This window comes from Drosophila virilis, chromosome 3 (assembly GCF_030788295.1).
Source record: "Drosophila virilis strain 15010-1051.87 chromosome 3, Dvir_AGI_RSII-ME, whole genome shotgun sequence".
Lineage (NCBI taxonomy): Eukaryota > Metazoa > Arthropoda > Insecta > Diptera > Drosophilidae > Drosophila > Drosophila virilis.
In genome coordinates this window covers 17931864-17956815 of record NC_091545.1, presented here as the reverse complement: position 1 = coordinate 17956815, position 24952 = coordinate 17931864, and the positions used below count along the sequence as shown (strand labels likewise).

At 42.2% G+C, this 24952-nt stretch overlaps 4 protein-coding genes across 10 annotated transcripts in view; 3 read left to right on the top strand and 1 right to left on the bottom strand.

The window, feature by feature from the left end:
* Positions 1-90: 90 nt before the first annotated feature.
* Positions 91-2178, top strand: LOC6623782 (uncharacterized). Its single transcript, XM_015175104.3, has 3 exons — positions 91-882; positions 1094-1266; positions 1329-2178. The coding sequence occupies exons 1-3, from the start codon at positions 513-515 to the stop codon at positions 1974-1976; spliced, it is 1191 nt and encodes a 396-aa protein (XP_015030590.1). The 5' UTR covers positions 91-512; the 3' UTR covers positions 1977-2178.
* Positions 2179-2472: 294 nt separating this feature from the next.
* On the top strand, positions 2473-4973 carry LOC26531302 (uncharacterized). Its single transcript, XM_015176237.3, has 4 exons — positions 2473-2542; positions 2744-3215; positions 3491-3666; positions 3729-4973. The coding sequence occupies exons 2-4, from the start codon at positions 3041-3043 to the stop codon at positions 4842-4844; spliced, it is 1467 nt and encodes a 488-aa protein (XP_015031723.1). The 5' UTR covers positions 2473-2542; positions 2744-3040; the 3' UTR covers positions 4845-4973.
* A 1064-nt stretch (positions 4974-6037) lies between these two features.
* LOC6623735 (uncharacterized) lies at positions 6038-8388 on the top strand. Its single transcript, XM_002047784.4, has 3 exons — positions 6038-6400; positions 6478-6659; positions 7104-8388. The coding sequence occupies exons 1-3, from the start codon at positions 6307-6309 to the stop codon at positions 8274-8276; spliced, it is 1449 nt and encodes a 482-aa protein (XP_002047820.1). The 5' UTR covers positions 6038-6306; the 3' UTR covers positions 8277-8388.
* An 11030-nt stretch (positions 8389-19418) lies between these two features.
* Positions 19419-24952, bottom strand: part of Dscam2 (Down syndrome cell adhesion molecule 2) — a 28121-nt gene continuing 22587 nt past the window's right edge. For 2 of the 7 annotated variants that reach the window (XM_070207923.1, XM_032434556.2), the window contains exons 19-21: positions 24681-24940; positions 24183-24309; positions 22135-23347 (exon numbers count right to left, since the gene is read on the bottom strand). In XM_070207923.1, the coding sequence (XP_070064024.1) occupies positions 22560-23347; positions 24183-24309; positions 24681-24940 (1175 nt within the window). In that variant the 3' untranslated portion in view covers positions 22135-22559. Of the gene's footprint in view, positions 23657-24182; positions 24310-24680; positions 24941-24952 lie in introns of all 7 variants that reach the window. The other 5 variants (XM_015175895.3, XM_002047780.4, XM_032434557.2 and 2 more) reach the window with 4 other exon arrangements.

Genomic DNA, 24952 nt, shown 5'->3' with positions numbered 1-24952 from the left:
TTCCGATCAAATCATTCAATCAATGCTTCAAAATAAGCTATTTTTGCTTTAGCTACCAGAATTATCGTATATATTGCGCACTTTATAGCACAGAAATGCCATATGCGACCTTTGCGCTTTATATCTGTATGTCATAAATTATAAATCAGCGTCTAAAAATACGACTTGAATAAAAACAAACCGGTATTTCACCACAGCTGTTCCCTCAACATATTGATCCTTTTTTAATAGGGGAAGTACAAACCGCCTAAATGTGTAAATGGCTATAAATTACTTGTTCGCCTTATCGAAGAACCTATGCGAAGAGCCTAGTTTGACACGATATTAGCAAATTTTATGGGCATGGTTATGCCAAGCGCTCTTATCATTTTATATTTGGTCTTATCAGTAAAGAGGGCGTAGGTGTACCGCCTTATCAGTTTTTCCAGCAAAGCAATGAAGCATAAATAACGCTGTGGTCAAAATTGTAAGCACTTAGTAGCAAAACGCACTCCAAATAAAATATTCTCTGAATGCAATACAAAAACAAAATGAAGAGCGATAAATATTTACCCCCAGAGGCACCAGCATATGGGTTCCCGTCTGCACCATCAGAGACACCACAGGACTGCCAACCTCCTGGCTATTCTCAGCAGGAATATCATAGGTACGGTTACTCCCAAGCCACCCAAAACGTATTCCCCCAGAGAACGCAACCCCAACAGGTATATACCCAGCACCCACATCCACCACCGCTGCAAAGCTTTGGCCCGCTACCTCCACACACCTATGGTCTGCCCAAGCCGCCACAACCACCAGCGCAGAGCATAGTTCAAGTGCGACCCAGTGGCTGTTTCAACCGCGATAAAACCAATAGGCCGCAAATGAATGTCTTAAGTGCAGGTAAGTTTCACCAAATCACTAATAACAATACCTAAAAATTATTAAAGCATTGGCTATTTTGATATCTTCACTCGGGCCTATTAGGCTCTGTGGCTGTCCTATTCAAACCTATGAAAAGTAAAAAACTTATTTTGCGCATTTCACAAAAATTCTATACTCTATAAGAGTTTATTGCACTTACATGTGAATTACCAGTTTGATATTTTTTCAGCTACGCTCATCTTCATCTCGGGCGGTATGAACATTGCGTGGAGCATTGGATTCCGCAGGACTGTTTACTTGTATCTAACAACGCATCTGCGCATAGCTTGGTTCATTGGTGCCATTATCGGAGCGGCAATAAGCGGATTTGTTCCCAAGATGGTCCCAAAGAGGGCGATCACGGTAAACATATTCGCACACTTGCACTACTGCACACTTTAACTCTATTTTCATACATCTGGCAGCTATTTTGCTCGATGCTGGTGCTTATAAGCGGTATATTGAATGCCAGCACCCATCAAAATATGGATGCTCTGACGGCTGCTCTGTATTTAAATGGCATTGCCAATGGATTGGTATTGGCTCCAACACTGGCGCTTGCCGGGGAGTTGGCAGGTAGCGCAGGTAGCTCTCACAGCTATTGGGAAACGATGTGGTCTTTTATCCCATTTGGCGCCTGTCGTCTGTTGGGTAGCTTCATAGCCTGCTTTTGGATGGACTCGATCGGACGCAAGAAGTCAACTCTTCTTGGGCTCGTCGCATGCGGGGGCCTGGCATTTGGAATAGCCAGTCAATTCCATCACCCGATCTACAATGGTGTTACAATTATGCTAGATATATTTCAGTTATTTGCTGGCGTGGCTTTTGCGGCCTCCTCTGCATACCTGGCCGAGGCGTATCCATTAATTGTTAAGCAGCACTTTATTAGTGTTACCTTCATTGTCGAGCTGCTTGTGTTTATTATCATATCCACTTGTGACATCACTAACGAGTTCTTTTACGTTATCGGCGGCATCTACACGGCCGTCTTTATAATGGCTATGTGGTGCCTGCCTGAGACACAAAGAACTACACTACGCGAGTCACAAAAGAAGTTCAGAGGCTGCTGCTAATATACGCCACAAAAAATGCAATAATATAAATACAATAAAAATAAATATATATGCGTAGTACTATTTTAAGTTTATATCGCGAACGGACTGTAATTTTGTTAAAGTATTGATTTAATGCACATCTATAAATGTGTCTTCCACTTATATCATGTAGCCATTGGAAATGTATAAATAGGAACAATAAATAAACAGAAAATTAAAAAGAAAAACAAGAAATTGTGCAGTTTTTTTCTGACCGCTTACTTCTATAAATACTGTTCGATCCAACTGACATATTTACTGCCAGCACAAAAAAGCACAGATTTTGCATACTGATGCATTTCGTGATGATCGATTTACAGGGATATCAACGCATGTGTTGATACTTATTAAGAATATAGTTACGTTATACGGTTGAAGACTTAGTCTACTTATATGCCAACACGAGCATAATAATGACGACTGATGCAGATTTAATGCCCTTACAGACATATGACAGATGCTCTGTAAATTTCAATGTGTAATTTTATATTCAATATCTCAAATTTTATCGTTTCTATAGAAGCTATAAGAAGTCTTAGTAATTGGTGAGTTTTGACAACCAATTTTGAGTCATAGTCGATACTGAAAACATTAAAGCCTAAGAGTGTCAAAGAGTGCGCGTCATAGACTCGAAGAGAGAACACCTCGCCGAATGTAAAAAAGAGAATATGTGTGTGTAAAGTCGCACAAATCGCTGATTTGAAATTTACATAAGATAACTAACACGTAAATTATTTTCTGACCAGAAATACAAAAAATATAAACATACAAAAGGTAACAAATGCGTCTATCGAACGTAGCTGCAATCCAATATAAACATTCATAGATAAGTGACTGGCTAAAAGGTTGCGCCGTGGCCACTGCCACTGATAACGATAGTAGCTGCGATCCTATGGACTCTAAGCGTTTATCAATCAATGCGATAAGAAACGTTTACTAATGGATAAGTCAAACGGAAACCTGTTCGACATAGACTCCAAAATATTTTGTTTCGTGTAGTAGTCTCTTGTACCTCGACAAAGGTGGTCGTACACACAACCGACATGGAACAAAGGCACGAATATCAGCAAACGGCGTCACAATCCACAGTGGGATACTCACCACTGCCAGAGCCAAATCAGGAGACACTCCCACAACGGCAACTACCATATCAACGACCAGCCAACTGCTGCATCCGTGATATGCGCAATCAGCCACAGGCAAATGCCTTGGGTGCTGGTAAGTACCTAACCTCTCAATAAACCTTAAACAAAAGACAATCGAATGAATGCAAATTTTTGGAAGCACTCAATGGGTCTTATGCCTAGTAAAGCTTTGATATACCTAGTAAAGAGTTATATCAAGTTGTCTAAATAGTTCTTAACGAGCTTATAAAGCAATACGAATTGGAAACTTAACCAGTTTTCTGAACAAACCTACTCTAGTGAATAGCTATCAATCAGCTCTGGATATTGCTAATTCAATAAACAATAATTATGCTCCTTCTATTATAGCTGCTTTGATTTTCCTGTCGGGCGGCATGAACATAGCCTGGAGCATTGGCTTTGACAGCCTGGCAGACGAATTCGTAATCAGTACGCATCTGCGGATCTCTTGGTTCATCGGAGCCATCATCGGGTCTCTACTTGGCATTGTTGTTGCCAGGCACCTCACCTACAAATTACTCATGGTTAGTGGATGCTTTCATATAAAGATAAATATACTGATAAACATACTATTCGTTTTTTCCAGCAACTCTGCTGCCTGCTCACAATCATTGGCGGTATTCTGTTCACTGCGACACAGCTGCAAGTTGAGGCTATGCTGGCTGCACGTTACCTTAATGGGCTAGCAAATGGGCTCGCGTTACCGTCCACGCTGGCCATAGCCGGTGAGTTGGCAGTGTGTTATAAACGGGGGACCCTGGCCTCTGTCACGGAGCAAATGTCCTGCACTTTGGGCATATTCATGCAGATCGTTTTCAGCGTCAGCTGGAGCCCGGACTCTGATCTGTCCGTGGACAGGCTGCAGGGCGTGCTATGTACCATTTATGGTGCTGCTGCATTGTGCCTGGCCAGCATATTCACTGTAGAGTCACCAGTCCGCCTGCTGACTCAGGGGGAACAGGAGCTGGCCATCGATGCTATAATCCGCCTGCAGTATCCCAGAGCTGTCACGGCAGAGACCAACGATCAGCTGACTGAGCACACTTCTTATATCACTCATAACAGGACACTGGACGCTAGCCAGGCCTGGTGTCAGGCGCTGCCTGCCCTCTTGCGCCTCTGCCTGCTTCGGGCCCTCTATGCCATGAGCACAAGCATGCTAGTCGTCTTTACGCTTACATTAACCAGCAGCAGCGTCTATGGCCTCAGCAGCGGGCCCTATGTGCTCTTTGGACTGCTACGTTTGGCCGGCAGCTGCAGCGGCGCATTTGTTCAGGATACGCTTGGTCGCAAGATAACCCAGCTGATTGGTTTCATGATCTGTGGCGGAGCGTCCATTGGCCTAGCCAGCAGGTTTACGGATGTGGAGTTTGTACGGCTTCCAGACTTGAAGACGGCTTTGTGGCTTTTGCTAATGTTCCAATTCTTTGCTGGACTTGGCTTTGCACCCAGTTCTGTCTACCTATCGGAGGCCTTCCCGCTCTCTGTAAAGCGTATGTGCATCTCATTCGCTTATATTTTGGAGTTGACTGTACATTTGTCTATCTGCAACGTGGATCCAAGCGTGCACATTGATGGCGTCTATTTCTGCGGTCTTGGAGTCTTCATGCTGCTGGGTTTCTTATTTAGCCATTGGTATCTGCCAGAGACAAAGTTCTTGACGTTACGTCAGGCACAACAAAAGTTTCGCGACTTCTCGTGACCAGCCCAGAAGTAGGCGCACCAAGACTTTATATCACTTAATGCTAGCTAAATTTAGGCAAATACCTTAGCTATATAAACAATATTTTTTGTACATACATTTATATATTAAACGACTGATAACCAATAATATCAGCAAGCTTTCAATACTCTTGCATTAAGTGTCTAATCAGCGCCCAATTAGCCGCTAGTCCACGTCTCTAATAGTTGCTATTAGAAGGCAATACAGTAGTCGCTCCAAACATCAGAAAGTCTTTGTTTAGAATACACAGATTGCTTTCAATAAAGTTAACTATTTAACATACAAGCAAACTAATGCCTAAATTTTATTACCTAAAATTCACATCCAGTTGCACTAGCAACACATACACCCATAATTAAAGTTCAGGTTATAAGAACCCAAAACTTAAAAGGAATTCAAAATGAGAGATCGTGAGTGGATACATGAAAACCAGTAAGACTTTCTTTGATTGTATGAGAATCGCTTAGAAGGTAACTATTTATAAATAAGTTATTTTTGCAACACATCGGGATTATTATGTCCTGTTTTTAAAACTACCTTCATTGATTGAAAATCTGTGGAAAATAAAACTTTTATCATCCCTAGTTCCTAACTTTCCACTTCTTGCGAGCGACCACTGTAATTAAGAAGATTAATCTGAATATATATATAAGTGAAATTCCAATTGCTGATAACAGCTGATCAACAGGAGACAACAGTTGCCCATATCAAAGTTTGGAAATAATATTTGCTGAATCATATCATAGGGTGTCAAATTTGATAACAGCTTACTGAAGGCCGAACTAAACAATTAAATTCGAAGGACTCCTTACATTAAAAAGATGCTGAATTGATCTGCATTTTAAAGACCTTTAAAATATTTGCATATTTATTCTGTTATCCTTAAAACATTTAAGAGTATTTTGTTCAGTGTAGCACATGCGAAGCTCACCTTGATATCGATAAATTCGCCTGGTAGTTATTTGGCGTTTGTGTCCACTCTACCCACTTTTGACGCCTACTATTCAAATTTAATTAATTTATTTATATCCAGTAATCATATTGATAAGAGAGCGCGCAAAAACTTTTGTGTGTTTGCGTGTTTGTATTTTATTTATCTTATCAGAGCTTCGACGTTCTCACCTCAAGCACTTCAGACAACTGTTGTGTGTGCTTTCCGTTTATCAACTGCACAGGCAACCGGTCGGTCAGGCGAACAGCAACTGCCCAGCTCTCAGAGGGCAAGTGTATAGAACAGCGCGAAATCAAGCCGCAAATAATATGACACTCAGTATGTGAAAATGACGGCTACAGTCACAACAAGTGATAAGTTCTATAACTTCTAAAGCATAAAACAATATATAAAACATTTGCCAGTGACAGTGCGAAGCAAGCAAATAAATCAATTGACTAAAATTAATTGCAATCAAATATTACCAATATTGGCGAAAGGAATTCCAGAATGCCGCTACTGCCGACCATTGAGGAAGAGGGCAAACTGTCTTGGCTGCGTCTGATGTGGCGCTATCGCTTGCAGTTTCAGTCCCTGACCGCGGGTAAAAACGCATTCAGTCCAGTGTGGGCAACGCAACATATCCTGATCCCCCACTTTCCATATCTATCTATACTTCAGCTGCGCTTGTGTTTGTGGGCAGCGGCATGCGTTTGGGTTGGTCCATATTTGACACGCCCGCGGGCAAGTTCCTGAACGACTACAATACACACAATCTGATGATGAGTTGGTTTATTGGCGCTGCTGTCGGTGCTCTGCTGGCAGCTCTGTTTGTTCAGCGCGTTACCAAAAACGTGGCCTATGTAAGTGCTCCTGCAGCCATTAGCTGCTTATCTCACTTCCATAAACTGATAAATGTTGAATCGCATTTGCCATTAGCCATCAACTCTGATAATCTTTCTGAGCGCTTGTTGCCTGCAATGAAATCGGGGATATACCACAGAAAACATAGCCCAGCTTGCGAATCCATTCTTATTACGTTCTTGACTCAGGTTCCGTTCAATGGTGTTACAAATTTGCAAAGAGTTAGTATCCCCAGCTGAGATCAGTTCCTCATCAGAAAGACCACTTATCAAAATATTGATTTCAATTTTTTTAGAAATAGACTGCGTTTTATATAAAGCCATATATAGAACATCTTGAGGACTATTTCCTTTCAAATATGTATTAATGTTAAGCAGGTTACCTGAAAGGCTTTTGAGTTTAGGACTTCCTACAAATCTTATCACTGGGCTCTTTACTTGCAGACCTCCAGCGGATTTCTGTTGCTTGTGGCTGGCATACTGAACTTGGCGTTGCCGCGTCACTTCATCTCCGCCTGCTACAGCAGCGTCAGCGTGGGCGCCGCATACGGTCTGACCCAGGTGCAGGCGTTGGTGACGGGCTCGGAGATGGCACACAAGTCCATACGCGGCATGCTGCTGAGCTGTGAGCGCATCTTTCTCTGGCTGGGCGTCTGCATACAGGTATTCTATACGCGCGTCTGGTATACCTTGGAGCCAGTGGAAAGGGGACACACCATGCACATTGATCAGTTGCATGGCATCCTGTTGGCCGCCCTGGGCGTGGCTGCGGTCATCTTGTCCCTTTCATATCGCCTGGAGTCGCCTCTATTGCTGCTGCGCCAGGATCGGGATATGGCAGTTGGCGACACGCTGAAGCAGTTAAATGGCCATTCGCAGTCTGGCACAGAGCTACTGCGTCTGCGCGAAGATTGCCGCCAGCTGCATAATACGCGCGAATGGGAACAGTTCGCAGATGGCTCCCTGGATCCTTGTTGGCAGCGCTGGTCACGTCGTCTGCTGCCGCTGCTGAAGGTTCTCCTCCTGCGCTGTTTTGCAGCACTGGCGCTCTCCTTGCCCTATAATCGCGCCTTTCTGGTGGTCAGCTGGCACGGCCTCGAGTGTGACATGAATTGTCTGTACTGGCTGGCATTCTGCGGCCTGCTTGGCAGCTTGGGCGGAGCCCTACTAGTGGATTGGCAGGGTCGGCGCAAACCCTGCTCGCTTTCGCTTTTTGTAGCGGGCATTGTCATTGTCATGGTTGGCGGCGTCTTTGAGCATCTGGAGTCGGTTAAGAAGACCTACTACGACATCAATCTGCAGGCAATTGCACTCCTCATGCTGCTTTTTGAGGTAATTGTAGCTGCGGGCGTGGCTGTGCCCGCCCTGGTCTACTCTGGGGAGGCCTTCAGCGTGGCGCACAAAGCGAAATGCTTGGCGGGCGTCCTCATCTGTGAGCAGGCTCTGCAGCTAGGTCTCATGGTGGCCGCCTTTGAGCACAGTCTGAGGGATTCGGTGTTCTTTTTTACCTTTGGGGCCATGAGCTTTGCCTTTGGACTGCTGGTCTTCATGCTAATGCCTGAGACGCGACAGCTGACGCTGTACGAATGCCTGCTTAAGTTTAAGAAAGTTCCTTAGACCTTAACTCGATTAGCAATCGGGTATTCATAAAAAAAAACTATCTCTCCGTATGTACCATTAGTCGTATACATTTATCTCTGCTAGTAATAAAATTATCGTTCTATGTGTACTGATCCGTATTATTGCCTCAAATATTGAGGCTGACGAAAAAGTCTCCAGTCAAAACATTTTCCCACCCATTAACACTCGAGCTTTTTAAAGTTTTTGTAAGCCAAGGGTTAAATGTTGCTTACCATGCTAAAAGCTTTGGAGTTGGCGCAGCTTTTGTGTAAGCTTTTTTATAGCACTGCAAAAACTGTTACCAGTATACGATTTCCACAGCTTTTACTGGAAAGCTATCCCCGAATATACCGTTATTTGCATTGTAAACATTGTAAACACATTTTTTTCGCTCAGCCGGCTTCTGTTCAGATTTTGCCCATTCAACGGTACGTACAACTTATTCGGATTGCCATTGCCCTCTAATACGCCACTTGGTGCTTTTGCGAGTCTAAGAGGCAGCAGCTTGGCACAGCACTAGAGTGAGAGGGGGAGAGGGAGAGAAGGAGAAAGAGAGCAAGACACATGGCAAAAACAGAAATCAAGTTGATGAATATGGCGTGAGATGAGTTTGAATGCCACTCGCAGCAGTACCCAAAACAGTTGGTGGGAAACGCGTTTGCTTAAAGCCAACGAAAGCTAGGAAAAGCCAAGGAAACAAGTAAAACAACTCCCCGGATAGCTCACTCGAGTGCTTTGCCATCTAATGATGCGGAAAATTTGTTCGCCCACCCAAAAATGAAGACATACACGCACACAGCCACACACTCACACTTTTACACACATATATAGATTTGAATGGCGACTTATTGATATGCAATATTTGTGTTTTTGCTGCACTCATCTTCATCTGGGGGCAGACTCTGAGCACCTTGGGGTCTCGTTTGTGCATAACGTATCGCTGGTTTCTTAAGTTGGCTTCTGGACTTAAGGATCGCCTGGTGCCTTCTGCCCTGCGGTTGTCTTGGTTGCTTTGAGCCTGGACCCAAGCAAATATGCCCACAATTAGCAATTGCGGTGTGGGCCGATACTCAAAGGCCAATAACACTCCGCCAGTGGACGCAACAACAGCAACTACAACAATTACAACAACTACAGTGAAAGCAACAACAACAGGAGCTGAGACTAAATGGACCCTAGAGACGCTGCTCGGGTAAATGAAGCGTCGGGAATTGAGTTTAAAGTTATTTAATTTTTAATTGTATTAATTAGCGTGCGCCAAAAAATATACAAACTTCTGCAAAATTTGTTTGTTTATGCAGTTGTTGTTGTTGAGTACACGTTTCCCGGCGGCCTTACCGAAAACTTACAAGTTGAAAGCTTATTACGGAACCTGGCCCACAAAAGTTGCTACACAAAAAAATATATACGATAAGGCCTGAAATTAACTAGACGGCACAAGTTGCATAATTGCTTAATGCTCATACGCACACACACACCCACATACACAAGTAGGAAATGTTGTTAAACTAAAGATAAAGTTAAGCTAAGTCAATATTATAATGATAGATAAATAATAAGGATTAACATAAGGAATATAAATATTGTCAACTATCTAATACTTCAATTTTTAATTTTGATTAAAGCAGGGTAATACCTATTATTATTGCTGCTAAGTATTACTATCGAAATTACTATAACTGTTTTTATTAAATTTAAAAATAATGAATTTAGTTATCCTCAAGACGCACACCGTCCGTCGTTTAATTATTTCGGCTTATGAAAATGTTCTCTGAAAATGTATAGGTGCAATTTTCGCTTAGCAGAACTGCTTAATTTTATTTCAACGGTTGAAGTTTCACCTAGTTTAACAAAGAGTTACACTTTGCACTGCATTTCAAAAACCAAAGCATACTCTTTGACGCAAAAAGCATGAACCAAAGCTGTATTAATTTGTAAGCCTTGTACACAAAACGAGTAAGAGTATATTGATTTTTGTGCAATGTTTAAAAGTCTAGCTGTATCCCTTTGAATGCTGAAGTATATTTTTATACGAAAGAAAATCAACAAATGATGTGTAACACAATTTTCTCCAAATGAGACGATTTGTTTCTCTAACTTCACAAATTGGAGCTGATTATTGGATGACAGTCTTAAATGCATCACCTGCTAAATAATCGAGAAAGCTCTTATCAACTTATTCAAGCTGTTAAAAAACTGCGATAAGAGTATCAGGCAGTCGTCTGCAACCGAGCTCAACTTTCTCACCTATTTTTTTCTGCACTAGCAGAGCTCAAAGTGAAAGCAATGCCAGCAGCGTCCAAACTTTACTTTGAGCTAAACATTTGAAAACAGTGGCAATAAAAAGCATAGAAAAATATAGAAAAATTTGTACTTTTGGCACTTGGCAGGCGACAGGACCTGGCAAACGCTGCAGAAAATCTTGTCTAGCTCTGGCTATAGGGGCAACCCCTTTGTATGTTTCAATTAACTGAAATGGTAAGCGACAATCGTAAACATTAACAGCTTTGAGCTGCGTGGCCCATGCTGTGCCCACATGTGGCGGGGAGGCGTGGCCGCAGCATCCGGAAAACCGACAAACAACAAGAGAGCTGCAGCAGAGCAAATCGTTTTGTGGCAGCCAAAAACAAAAACCAGAAAGCATCGATGACGAGCAAGCGTCAAGAAAATGCATTTCAATAAGCCAAGAAAATGGACTAAGCAACAAAGCGCGACAGATGCTCAATGGACGCGAGCCAGAAAAAGAGAGAAGGAGAGAAGTCGAGAGGGAGAGAAAGAGAGAGAGAGAGAGAGGTGTTGTAGAGAGTGAGTGGAAACAGGAGAGCGTGCGTGCTGCCGTGCTGTCGTAAATGAAAAAAGCAAACAAACGTAAAATTTTATTTGTGCGCAATTTTCTATAAATTTTCATCGATTGCCATTGGGATATTGGCGACATTTGCGTTTGGCATTTTACTGCTTACTGCGTCCTTCACAAGCACACCCAAGCACCCACACACAAACACACACAAGCACCCACACACACCTCTCAGAGGTTGCTTCTTTGCCGCTGGTTAACGCAGCTCTTGAGGTGTTGATTTTCCCACCATAACTTTAACTGCACTTGTTGTTTGTTGTTGTTGTTGTTGTTGTTGTTGTTCTCGCACGAAATTGAAAAACCCTTGCACACTCGTGTATGTGTGTGGGTGTGTTGTAGATTTCCAATCAGCTACCAATACCGACAAAATATGAAGTTTCTATAGCAGCAAAACGAGTGCAAATAAATTATGTTCCCTCGCCTAGCGGAAACGTAAAACCTGTAAGCAGCAGCAGCAGCAGCAGCCACAACAGCAACATGGACATTGGCACCGAATTAATGTCTCAGCAAGCCACAAAATGGCCAACGTGGCGGAATTTATGGGAGCTGGAGACAACTCTAAAGTGGCCAACGCTGCGGTGTGACAATAAAATGGCGTCAAATTGCCATAAAAATGAAGCCTCAAGAAGGAAACCCAAATCGTTGGCAAGCCACAAACAGCGAAACGCTGCCCATATAAAAGTCAAATAATAAATAAGCACATAAACAATGGAAAGCAGCCAGCCAGCAAGTAAAAAAATAAAAGGGTTACTCACTGGCGATCGGCTCATAAATTTGCCAAAAACGCACACATTTTCAGGACTGCAGTTCATAAGCAGCTTAAAGCAGTGGGCCAAGGCGACTTTAATATAGAAATAGATTGCCAAAGAACGGCTTTTGCTCAAATAAAGTCAAAGTCTGGGTACATAATTTACTATTAATACGTATACGCATCTTTGGCTGCCTGTATACTTCAATATAAAAGCGAGAAAATTGAAAAAAAAATACTAATAATAAATAAATATCTTACACAAAAAGCTTTTCAGTAATGAAATATTAAAAATAGCCTCCATTCAGCAGAATAAAAAAAATGAGACAAATAAGTCTCAAATATCAAAAAACTGTCACTTATTTCCTTTTGAGTCGAAATGCCTTTTGTATCATAAAAACTGACACATTTGTATTTTTGTTCCTGTCCAAATTCTTGTCTCTGTTGGCTATCATGGCCCAACTTAAGTGTATTGCCTTTAAGTTTACTTTGCCTAAATCCTAATTTACTCAATTTGGAATGTTCTTTCTTGTTAGTTACGACTTACTGCAAGTGCCGAAGTGTTCAAAAATTGAAGACAACGGCCAGCTGCCACAGCTGCTTAGACTGCAGTCTGGCATTCCTGGCTGCCAGATTCCGAGCCTACCTCCCATCTACTCTATTCCTTTGCAAAGCGCATTAAATTTAATTAGCTGACAAAAATTTCTTACACGAAATCGGAATCTGGAGCTGAATTTGAATCTTGAGCTGGTGTTGGTTTTTCAGGTGGGCCTGGCACTGAGGCTGTGGTCTGGCATTTGCATCAAAGCGAACAGTAAAGCAAGCACGAAAATCATTCGAGTTGACATTTTTAATGGAAGAGGAACAGTATGAGGAAGAGGAAGAGGAAGGGGAAGGGGAAGGGGAAGAGGAAGAAGTCTGCGCCATTTTACAAAAGTCTGGACGGGGCCTGTCGAGCTGAGTGCATGCATTTTCATGACTTATGCAAGTTTTGACGACAGGTGCACGTGTCTGTGTTTGCAAGCGGTATGTGTGCCTGTGTGTGTGTTCGTGTTAAATCAACTGTCACTTCCTGTCGACAAACTTTGTCCTGCTAGGCAGCAAATCGGGCTGTCGCCTAAGAGCCACTTCGAGTTATGATAGCTGCATGCGTTTCAACAATTTACTTAACTGTTAACTACTCTAAAAAATATGAAGAGAAACTGAAAATCGCTTAAGTCAACTCCGAGTAGAAGATAACGAGCTGAAAGCCCGCTTCAAATAATAATAAGCAGATAAAACAAAGTATTAAAAACAAACTCCGCCCACGGGCAAAATAAAAACTTATTTGCTCTGTATTTTAAAAACAAACCAAATCCTGGCAAATCCTTTCGTCTTTATACTTTTTTCCAATGTATATTGATTGCATTTTAAACTGTCGCCTGATTATTTATTTTATTTTTTTTTTTGCGCGTCCAACTGTTGTTAATTAAATATTTTGATTAACACAAAATTGAGCTGATGGCTCTGCCGTGGACTATCATTTATGGCATGAAATTAACGCCATTAAAAATCACTGCATACTAATTAACTGCAGCTACAGCATTTTTCTCATTGTTCTCGTTTTTCACTCTGCTCCCATTAAAATTGATTAAACAAAAGTATGTCCATGCGCTCATACATACCGACAGACGAACGGACAGACAGGCGGACAGAAAGACGGAGAGATAAGCGGATATGGCAAGATTGACTCAACTACATTGACCAAGAATATATATACCTTATGGAGTCGAAGATCCTTGCTTCTACATTTGTACAAAACCAATATACTCTTTTTACCAAGTTTTCCATGGGCTCAGAGCCTAATGAACACGCACAAAGAAATGTAAGCGGCAAGGGCCAGTATTCCGGAACCAAATAGAAAATATCTAACCGATCAGATTGTCGTTGAGTAAAAACATGGCTATTTGGGAAACAATTTGATCTTAGTATAATAAAAATATTAAATAAAACAGAATAGATGAAGTATGTTTCGAAGAGGGGCTACGAATGTATGTTATGGTATGTACAGGGTATATGCCGGCCGGGATCGGCTGAATAACTTGTTACTTGTTGTTTTCTCTGCTGACTTTTTGTTGGCTGTCGGTCAATGCAACAGCAGACGGTGAGAACCAAAAGGCCGATTGGAAAGAAATTTGCTTTGTGGCAATGTTTTGTCTTTGACACGCGAAGAAATGAAGAAACGGGAAAATTTCACATCCGCAGCTACTATTTCCGCAGCAAGCGAAAGGGGGGAGGGGGGGTTTGGGGCGCCGGCGGCCAAGAACAACACTGATAATGTCTGCGGGGGTATTGACAACTGCAACAGCTTCGTGTATTCTCACCGTTATTTGAATTAACTGACAGCGGAAACAGGTCGCGACGAGTTCAGTGTTGTTCCGTGTGTTCCTTGTATTCTGTGTGCTCTGCGATTTCCCAGGTCCCGCCGCGCGACACTGCACGCTTGTTTACAAAATAGGCGAAAGCTGTGCCAATAAGCCTCAACGTCGCCTGCACTTAATTTATTTGCAACAAAATGTGGAGAAACCGAAACTTTTACGCAAGTGCAACTTTGCTTTACGTGTTTTTCCCATCCTCATCCGCATCTCTTGGCTTGTTTTCAACACATTCAACCTGAGGACAGGCAACTCGCTTTTGGGCGACCGCAAAAACGCAAGAGACGGCAGCAAGTCTATCGAGTTGCACGGATGTGGAAAATTCAAGATGGGGCCGCGCATCGAACATGCCTGAAACTGGGCAACTGAAATCGATGCCCGACCGAATGATTTTTTATGTTTCAGCTGTGAAATTAAAGCATTTACATATCTGCGGCTGCATCTCAGCGCAGAGCGACACAGAATAAACAGATCCACAGCCCACAGGACTGAGTCGGCTTCAAGCAAACAGAATTGTACAAACAAAGACGTCCCGCCCCTCCTTCCCCATTACACATGAGTTTGTAGCTAGATACAAAAGTGAGGACTGTGGGTCTTAATGTATGAAGGTTTCTGATTTGTTTCACGGCCTCCAGGCCAAACGCTGTATGTTTTCGATGTTATTTTTAAAAAAAAAATCATTATTTTATAGACCATTTTGTATTGTGTTGTAGCCCGTGAGCTTACCTCGATTACTTTTTCGTCTTGGTGTCATTTGCCAGCTGGCAATTCAGACACGTCTCGCCTTGATATGTAATCAAATAAAATATGTCACAAGCACACAGAGCGCCCATTTATAAATATTATTTTCTGTGCAGGCGTAACAAGTGTAAGGAGCACATTTTCTGCTCTAATTTTGCATATAAATTACAAGCAACAAATAATCAAATGCAAATATGTTCTTAAGATTCAATTTTTGTGCAATCAACACACTTAAACGCATCATCACCAAATGCCATCAAGAGCAAACGGCAAGCTGGCGGCTGCAGAGAGACAGAGGGAGAGAGTGGGAGAGTGAGAGAGAGAGAGAGAGAGGGAGGGAGAGTGGGTGGTTGTGGGCGACTTGCGTTGAGTGTAGCTGCTGACAGAACATAAAGTATGTGTGTGTGTCTGCCTGTCTGCCAGCTGTGTGTGTGTGTGTGTGTGGGTGTCTGTGTTTGTGTTTGTGTGCGCCTTCCTGGATGCTCTTCAACTTTACGCGTTGTTTGGCAGCAACTCAACGTGCCATCAAGGAGACACTGTCCTTCACACTTGTCGCCAGCGCCCCACTTTCCCGCATGCAATCAAATTTAAAATCCTGCCTGCACTGAGCAGGCTAGCCATGCAGCTAATAGTGGCCATGACTTTTGCTTAAAGCTAATATCTGCTTAAGTGTCAAAGATGTTGCTTGAATACGTTGCGATTAATCCTGCGAGCAGCACAGAGCCCGATTGGAGCGAGGGCAGCAAACAGAGCTTCAGAGATTCAATGCAAGCATATTTGCAACCATCCAAGCAAAGATGCTTATTCCTTTAAATTGCACTTTCAGCTCGTGTCATTTAGTTGACTGCTTAGCAAAATTAGCACTCGGAATGGTCCCGAGTGAATTGAATAGCTGATTTATGAACGCACTTAATGTGTAAATATGTAACCAGGACGCCCAGTGGAGCCTGTCCATTCGTCTAGCCAAGCAGCTTGTTTGTTTATGCAGCGCACATAGGACAACGCAGATAAGAAGAGGTGGCCAAGTGTGTCGAGGCTGGGTTGGGGGAGGAAAGCGGAAAGGAAAAGCGGCTGCTTTCCCAACTGGATTGACCAACATTTGCTTAAGCAGGCGTGTGAAAATTGACCATTAGCAATGCAATATATTCTCAATCTCAGTATGATATAACTTGTTGGCTGCGCATGTGTGCGTGTGTGCGTGTGTGCGTGTGTGTAAGTCTGATAATTGGTGTAAATGCCGCAAAGCGTTGGCCATGCCAAAGCGACAGAAATAGGCTCAAGCATGCTCTCTCGCTCGCACACACACGCACACACACATGCACACATCCTTGCTTTTAATATGCAGCTGCATAACTTATGGTAGAGGGAGCCATTAATTTGAGTCTGTAGACATTCAGGTGTGCAGCTGGGTGCGTCTGTGTTTCTTTGTGTCAATGTGCGTGTGCGTGTGTGTGTGTGTGTGTGTGGCTGGTTTGCAAGAAACGTTGCATAGCCACAGGCGCACGTGCGTGACCAATGAATGCGGCCAGCTCCTCTGCCTCTCACACCTGGCAAGCTGCAGAGCCTACACGCTGACACACACTCACTCGCACACATAGGCAAGCGGTACATATTTTATTTTAATTTGCTTGACAATAACCCAAACGAAAGCAAAAGTTGTGCTTATTTTTATTTTTACTTTTTCAGCTCGCAGTCGCCTTGTCGCATGTTCATCGTCATTACGACTGCTTCATTTGCCTTATTGAATCTGGCACACGTTTCACAATAGTTGAGGCGCTGAGGAAATCACAATGCCAGCGCAAAACAATATGCAAACAATTTTTACCATTACATGACTGAAATACACAAAATGCCAAAAGGAGACGCTGCCAAACAGACGTATTTATGGTCACGTGCGTGCTATGCGTGTGTGTGTGTGTGTGTGTGTGTGTAATATATAGTCATATATATATTTGTATATAAGTAGTTCACAGCTGACCAGACACGAAATCGTTTGGGCGTACAAAAATTGCTCGCAAAATGACAAGGCCCAAAAACTTCCCAGGCCGCCGACCCGACATTCATTTATCTATTTTATATTGATATCATATATACATATATATATATATCTTTTTCTCTGCCACGCCCCAATTCATTCATATTTTTTCTATCCAAAAAAAATGATTATTTAACCCAACTGTTATGGCGCCAAATTTGAATTGTGGTTAAGAGCATATCTGACAAGGCTTGCAGCCATGGCACACAGTCCGTAGCTGCTTTGCATGTTAATTAGCTGAAAGTTTGCAGAACTAGCCAATTTTTTATTGGCCATATCTTAGCTTAGTCCACGTTTTACTCTTTTCTTCTTTGAAGCACAAAAACTTGTCTGTCATGCTGCAAATATTCGAAAGGCACTGAAGGCCTGGGCCACAATTCGCGGACAACTTCAACGCCTACGTGTAAACGTTAACACAGACCCACCCTACCCCTCCAACACACACACACACCACATTCCACGCGGGATCACCGCAGAGTAATACTTCACCTTGCTTTTCTTATGCAGTCTTACTTTCGGTTCTGGCTGGCTGAGATCTATCCTGTTATCCTGTCCTCCCAACATATATTTCACCAGACTCTCAGCGGGAAACACAAATCCAACAACATCTCTTTACTCTCTGAAGCCATTTCCCCTCTCCGTCACCGAGTTCTGTGCTCAAGATTGGCAATTACATTGTTTGTCCATCTGCCATTGTTCCATCTCTCCGCCTGACATTGATTCTGCTCTCTTCGATCTTCGGATGATGTGCCATATGCTGTAGCTATTCGGCCTACTGTAATTGCTCGGAAACAGAATCGATCTGGCCATTGCCAGGTTATTGGCAGTCGGAGTCTCTGCACCTACTAGAGGCACCTCTCTGAGCAATTACATTGCCGTGTCATTTTAGTCGCCTTCTACGACAAGCAATGACGAGCTGTGGTAGTATTCTATATGCCGCTTACCACACGGCTGACGGTTGGTCTCCATTGATTGATGGTCTCTGGGGTAGGGGCAAGGACAAGGCGACGGCTAATCTCGAGTTGACAAGGGAATTATATTATTCTAACGCTGGTTTAAAGTACCAGCGCTTAAAGGGAACATCCTATGGACAAGGTACTTCTTATGCCTATTCGCTGAGTATAACAGTCAAAGAGGAGCATACGCATTTCCTGTGGAGCACATCCGCTGGGTGGTAAGAAACTCTGCTATGAGTTCTTTCGTTATTCTTCTTACAGTGTGGAGTAGATTCAACGAACTGTACGCGTTTTAGATAAGTACGGAGTCATTTCGCTTACTTTTAGAACACTGTTATAATTTACGTTCGGTATGTAGTGCGAGAAACATTGCGAGTGACATTGCTAAGGCAGGCCAAGTCACAACTTTCGTTAATTTAAAAGCTGCTAAGACTCACACCACTTGACAGGCTGCCAGGTTATTCAAATTAAATGTCCCTAAGATCAGAACCTTTTAAAACTGTTAACTACAAGATGTGGAGCAACTTTGAGTGCAGCTGTCTGTTAAAGTTAACAGCTCTGTTAAAAATACCATTTGAATAATTAACAAATTTATACTTAATTATTTATTTAATACAATTTAAAGAAAAGTACCTTCATCATTGTCCATTCATTCATTCCAGAGTCAAATAACCTTTTTAGTAGCAATTTGTTAGCCAAGGACATTACTTGATTGGCCAAAGAAGCTAAAGCTGTTGCTCCTGTAACGACCTCGCCCGTAACTTGATCCTCTCAAGAACTTTGACTTCTGTTTGCCCTCCCTAGAAACACCTCTGACTCGCCTGCAGCTTTGTTAGCTCCTCCATTATTTCCGTCAACATTCGCTGAGCAATCTTCGTCTTGCTTATGAGTTTCTCCACGCCCGATTTGCCCATATCCTCCACATCCACCAGCGCTGGGCGTGGCTGTAAGCCACTGCAGCCCCTACAAGCGTCGGGCGGCCCCCTCGACTGCGCCGGCCCACGCGGCGTGTTATCGGCATGCGACATTTTAGCACTGGCTTTTACACGTTTACACACGTCACTGATAAGAATTGAACTTACGCTGTCGCTGCGTCTGCCTCTGCTTCTGCTCGTGCTGCTGCTCCACTTGATACCCAGCACATACTGATGGCGTGGGCGTCGCAGCGCCGTGGCTTAAATAGCCAACGCATAAACGTTTGCACAGTGTCGTTCCCAGTCCCTCCCACCCCTTGCCGCATTTAATCTTGTGTTTACTGGGCAAACATTTCCAGCGCAGAGCAGCCGCGGGCGTTGACTAAGTGCGTTTAGGAAATAAACGTTTTAGCTTAAGACTTCAAAAAGTACAAAAGTGCTCAAAATGTTCTGAGCAAGACTTTGGCATAATTATGATTTTTTTTTTTTTGTATGATTTTTATTGGTTTCGTTTTCGTTTGTTTTGCTTTGCCTTGTTTTTACGTTAATAGTTTTTAATTTGTAGTTTTTGTGCTAATTATATTGTTAAACATAAAAATGTTGTTTGTTTACTTTACCCATACATAGATATAAGTATATTGTTTGGTTGTTTTGCCATTTTGATTGTATTTTTTGGTTTTGAGTAAAATGCCACCTTTTGATTTGTAGACTTTCTTTCTATGTGATTTTCATTTTGCAACTTTGTGTTAAATTCGTAAAATTCGATGTTAAATTTAATAAACCATTCATTACACATTATATAAATAAATGCATATAAAAAAAACGGATTTAAAATGCCGCAATGCCGCCGTTTGCTCGAACATGCGTAAATAATATTTGTTTAAAAAGTGCTGCATATAAATTTCATTAAATTACTAGTTTTCTGTTTCTATATATCTTTCGTTTTTCTCATGAAACTGACGCTGCAGCAAATGAAACTCGAATATGTTATGCAGACTTTTTCGGCTGCCCAAGGTTCTTATAAATGCGCTCGGCTCTTGACTTTTCCGACTAGCCAGACGCTTGCCTTTGCAGTTATTGTGTACTTATTAATATTTATTTGTTTAATTCTTATATTGTTTCTGTTGTATTATCTGTCTGTCTGTCGCTAATAAATCCATTTGAGGGCCTTATTTATTGTATATTTTTTGTTAATACGTTTTTTGTTTTTGTTGACTTTGCTCTTGAACAAAATTTTGGCACATGGTTTCCTAAACGGTTTTTGAGAGTCCCTTTCCTGCTTCAATCTATCTGATCTGTTAAATTGCTAAATTTCTTATAAGTTTTGTTGGCTAGTTTAAAATACAGCTAATTAATATGTGGATTATTCATATAAACTAATGGTAATTTGTAGTTTGTTTCTCTGCTCCTAACTTGGCTTATTATGTTCGAGTGTGTTTGTATGTGTGTTTGTTTCAAGTGTCAAACTTTGATTACGACTTTCTATTTGATTTCTATACTTTGGTGTTAAAAACATTTATCTACACGTTGACGAACGACAATTTATTGTAATGGAAACACTAATTGTGTAGATACTGCGATATCGTGTCATATCATATATGAATACTGATTCAGCTGGCGTTTCGTACTCGTGTATACATCGAATATATCAAATACATTTAGTTAACATTCTTCATTGTATATCTCTTCTATATAAGTATGAAGTATTTTCTTTTCGTTCTGTTTTTGGTTTCAGTCAATTTTCACGTGTGGCTATTTACAAAATTTCATTTCAATAGTAGCGCTAACAACTAGAGATTAATCTGTGTCTGTATGTGTTTGTATGCATGTGTGTCTGTGTTTGGGTGTGTGTCTGTGTGTGTGTGTACGTATATGTACATAAGACAATAATAAATACGATTAGTATTTAGACATAAATATAGATTTGTACACAGCATATGTCTTGAGTTGATTATTTGTTTAAATTTCATATTTAAATTCCTCGTTTTACAAATATGGAGAATGCAGTTTTTGAAACGGAATCAATTCGACAAGAACTTACAAAAATATTTTTGAATACTTAACATTAGCTATAACTCAAGGTATCAGTACTATACATAGAAAAAGTTTTGACCAAACCGCAAAATACTTACAACCTCTCTACATACAAAAACAGTTCGATATAAGTAGTAAGTAGTTCGAGTAATACGCGTTACAATACGATGCGCAGTTAGTATTCAATAGTTAGTAGTTCGAGTTACATAAGTCAGTTAAGTACTTAATACTAGATTAGTAGCTTTAACGTATAAGTATAAGCATACAAATATATGAATGTATATACAACATATTGGAAGTTCGATAACTGACCTGGGTTCTGGGTGCGCATGCCTTACAACATGCACAAATCGTAATAACCTAATTGTTATTATTATATTTATATATATATGTGTGTGTATATAAGTATATACGGTTATATGAGCTTTATATAGATACTGGGGGGAATGGAGAGTAACGAATGGGAAGTGTTTTGAGTTACCTTATTTTTGTTTTGGATGGTTGTGCAAATAATTTAGATATTGATTGTCCGAAAGTTTTTCATTTAGTGTCTTTTGATTTGTTGGGGGTAGGTTGTCAAGCTGGTTGCGGGTCAAGGCGAGGGCGGTGCGGACTTAAGGTGGAGCGGATATAACAGGAGTAATTCTGTGTTCGGGGCATTACAAAAATGTAGGTACTAAAACGGCTCAGCTGTTGTTATACCAAAAATTCACTCGGGAGTCTCGAACTCGCGAGTGTTGCCCAATCTCATTTTATTTGAATGCCATCTGCTGGACCATTGGCCAAATCTCATCCTAGCTGCTGATCATGCTTTGATCAGATCTTACCAATGTCTCACACAGATATCGAATAATCCGATTTTTCGCTTAGCAATTTTTGGCCTGGAGCGGGTGAATGCTGCTGTGGGCGTTGTTGTTGCAGGGGCTGCTGTTGTTGCGGCTGCGGCGACTTTGAATGTGCTCGTTTGTGTGGTGGTTGCTGCTGTTGCTGACGCTGTTGCTGTTGCTGTTGTTGCTGCTGCTGTTGCTGCTGCTGTTGATGCTCCTGCTGCAACTGAGATGTGGTGGAAGCTGGACGCGACCACAGCGAGGAGCGCTGGCCCAGTTTTAGCTTCTTGATTGTATCCACATCACATTCAACCTCGGCCAGCTCGATGTGCTCGCCAGCATCGCGTTCGCCATGATGGAAGGCACCAGCGCTGCACTCAGCCTGCAGCTGCAGCGGATGCAGCGTGCGCAGGATGCCAGCTCTGCATGGTTTGTAAGGGGAAGAAGAGTATCCAGAGTTGTTTGATACTATTTTGTTTGGCTAGCAACCACGCTCAAGCATTCAGAGTTAGATAGAGAGAGACTTAGTTGTGTTCAAGTTGTTGTGTTGGTGGTTGGTTGTTGGTTGTTGGTGGTGTGATGTGCTGGCTGCTGATTAATGGGCGCCCTCAGGTCCGCACACCTCACCGTATGCCAAGTCTCATGTGTGATCTATGGGATCCATATAGGTGCACGATATTTCGCCGCCATTATAGCCAAAGCTGCTGCTATCGGCCCCGCCACCGCCAGTGTACTCACTCCCCCCATTGGCCGTATCCTATTTGGGCAACGGCAACGTTGGTGCCGTAAAGAACTTTGAGGACAGCAGAGCCGTCGAGGGATTCAGCAAGGCGGTGCCAGAGACACCGCCCTGATGCAGTTGCTGATGATGGTTTTGGTGTGACTCATGCGCGGGCATTATGGACTTGTGTGGTATGGGTCGAAACTGTGAGGAGGGTGGCATGCAAGTTACGGGCACAACAGATGCTAGGGTACTAACGCCTCCATCCAAGCCCAACAGCTCCTGGCCATTAGCATGCGTTGGCGTTGGTTCAAGCTGATGGAGCTTGGGCTGGATCAACAGTGGTTGCTGTTGCTTCAAACTACTACTACTACTGCACTGGGTCTGGCTGTGATTGGGGTTTTGGTTTTGGTTCTGGTTCTGATTTTGATTCTGACTGGGTTTACTATTCGACTGTTGTTTGTGGAACTGTTTCTGATGCTGTGTGCTTATCGATGGCGATTTTACCAACGTGGGTATGTGGCATTGTATGGAGTCTTGTGATTTGAATGTGCTCGATATTGATTTCAAATTGCCGCCGCCGTTGCGCGGCGATAGAATTTTGTTCGAATTGTTTGCCGATGTGGCTGTATTTGTGTTTGTGGCATTGTTTGTAATGTTATTGTTGATTTTGTTGCTATTGTGATGACGCGGTGTTGTATTGGTGGAAAACTGATATTGCTGATGATGATACCTGGAGCGACCGCGTCGTGGTAATGATTTTTGTTCGGACATTGGTGACAGATCGGAGGATGTGCTTGATTGTGCTCCATGGTAGATGATGCCTGCATCGCATAGAGCATTTAGAGTTTGGAAAGAAAGAAAGAAAGAAAATACGGGCAAATAGAGATTTGGTATGTGGATGGGGTACACACAAACTTAATAATAATTTAAAGCTAACTAACGCACTTAACAATACTAAACTTTAGTTTCTTAGTCTTCAGTTAACTGGTCTTCTTACTGCTCAAATTTATATGTATATAAAAGTTAAGTGCATTGTGTGGCAAAAGTTGTGCATTTCTCGTTCATCTACTACAGATATGTTATCGATATGTTGTGATTTGGAAAATGTTGTATTAGTCTAGAGTCTGGGTCTGCAAAATAAAATAACGCAAAAAGAGAGAGAGAGCCAGTAGATTACTCCATTTAATAGCCCAAGACCACTAAGAGCTAAAAACCATTGCAGCAAAATATATTAATAAGCACCTGGAAGCGTCACGTTAAGAAGGATAATTTGTTTGCAACTTTCAAAAGAACTCATGTCCATTTGAAAAAGCTAATATGAAAAAAAGCAAATGCAACACTTCGTGGCTACAGCCTTAAGAATGAGCGACGTATTTGCATCACCTAGGCATCCGATACTGATCATGAAAATATGTATTTAAATTCAGATAGCCTCTACCAGAGTATAACAATAGGCAGAGGATAGCTACGAGTAGATCGCCTCGGCTATGCATGTTGATCGAGAATAAACTTATGTTACAGGGCCCTTTAGGCTACTGCTTCATAGCCCTGCTTACTGAATTTAAATAGGTAACGGATGCAAAAATATAAAATAATTGACCTTCTTAAGCGTTATCTTCCAGATGCTGAAACAGAGAGCAATAGATTATGACTTACTGTGCTTGATCTTGCCCTCATGCTGATTGGAAGACTCGGTGCGACTGGAAGTCAGTTGATCCTGATCAGATTCGGATTCCTCACTCTCGGGCTCCGTTTTGCGAGAGTGACGACGTCGATTCTTGGACTGCGCATAGAACAAAGAGTGACATTAGATGGGATGGTACTTGTGCGCCAAGTGCGACTAGCGACTACAAAAGCGCCTGGGGATGGTAAACGCTTTCAAATAAAACAAAGAAGTAACCCAAAATTGACAAGTGACACGAGGCAGAGCGCTTCGCTCAATGCCCATGATATGCATGACATACGGCATTGCACTTAAGAGAACTTATATAAAAGTAAGACACGAGCAGAGAAACAACATAAAAAGCACGTAGTAGTCTATTGAAAAGTACACACTAATTGTAGGTCTAATGCCCCCTACCAAGAGGGGGTCATAGAAAAAGAGAGAGAGAGAGAGAGAGAGCTAAAATCAAAGAAATGAATAAACAAACGCACGATATTATGAAACGGTGAGGTCTGATAATAATTATGAATTGTCTTTTGTGGACGTTGGTTGTGGTGGTGGTGGTGATGGGTGGTGGTTGGTTTTAATACCGCAGCTGGTGGTGGCGACGAGCAGCCCTCAGCCAGAGCCCTCTCATGGTACATGAACGAGTGCAGCAGAGTATTGGCTGGCCCGCCATGATGCGGCTGTGACATGTTGCCCGCCTCCGACAATTGGAAGGTGGCATACGGCGAAATGTCCTCAGAGGTTTCTGTGAAATAGC

Bases quoted from the DNA above. Each gene is read 5' to 3' on its own strand.
- LOC6623782 (XM_015175104.3), top strand. From the start codon at position 513: ATGCAATACAAAAACAAAATGAAGAGCGATAAATATTTACCCCCAGAG. The intron at 883-1,093 runs GTAAGTTTCACC...ATATTTTTTCAG, and splicing joins AATGAATGTCTTAAGTGCAG to CTACGCTCATCTTCATCTCG. The intron at 1,267-1,328 runs GTAAACATATTC...TACATCTGGCAG, and splicing joins TCCCAAAGAGGGCGATCACG to CTATTTTGCTCGATGCTGGT.
- LOC26531302 (XM_015176237.3), top strand. From the start codon at position 3,041: ATGGAACAAAGGCACGAATATCAGCAAACGGCGTCACAATCCACAGTG. The intron at 3,216-3,490 runs GTAAGTACCTAA...CTTCTATTATAG, and splicing joins GGCAAATGCCTTGGGTGCTG to CTGCTTTGATTTTCCTGTCG. The intron at 3,667-3,728 runs GTTAGTGGATGC...CGTTTTTTCCAG, and splicing joins TCACCTACAAATTACTCATG to CAACTCTGCTGCCTGCTCAC.
- LOC6623735 (XM_002047784.4), top strand. From the start codon at position 6,307: ATGCCGCTACTGCCGACCATTGAGGAAGAGGGCAAACTGTCTTGGCTG. The intron at 6,401-6,477 runs GTAAAAACGCAT...TCTATACTTCAG, and splicing joins GTTTCAGTCCCTGACCGCGG to CTGCGCTTGTGTTTGTGGGC. The intron at 6,660-7,103 runs GTAAGTGCTCCT...CTTTACTTGCAG, and splicing joins TTACCAAAAACGTGGCCTAT to ACCTCCAGCGGATTTCTGTT.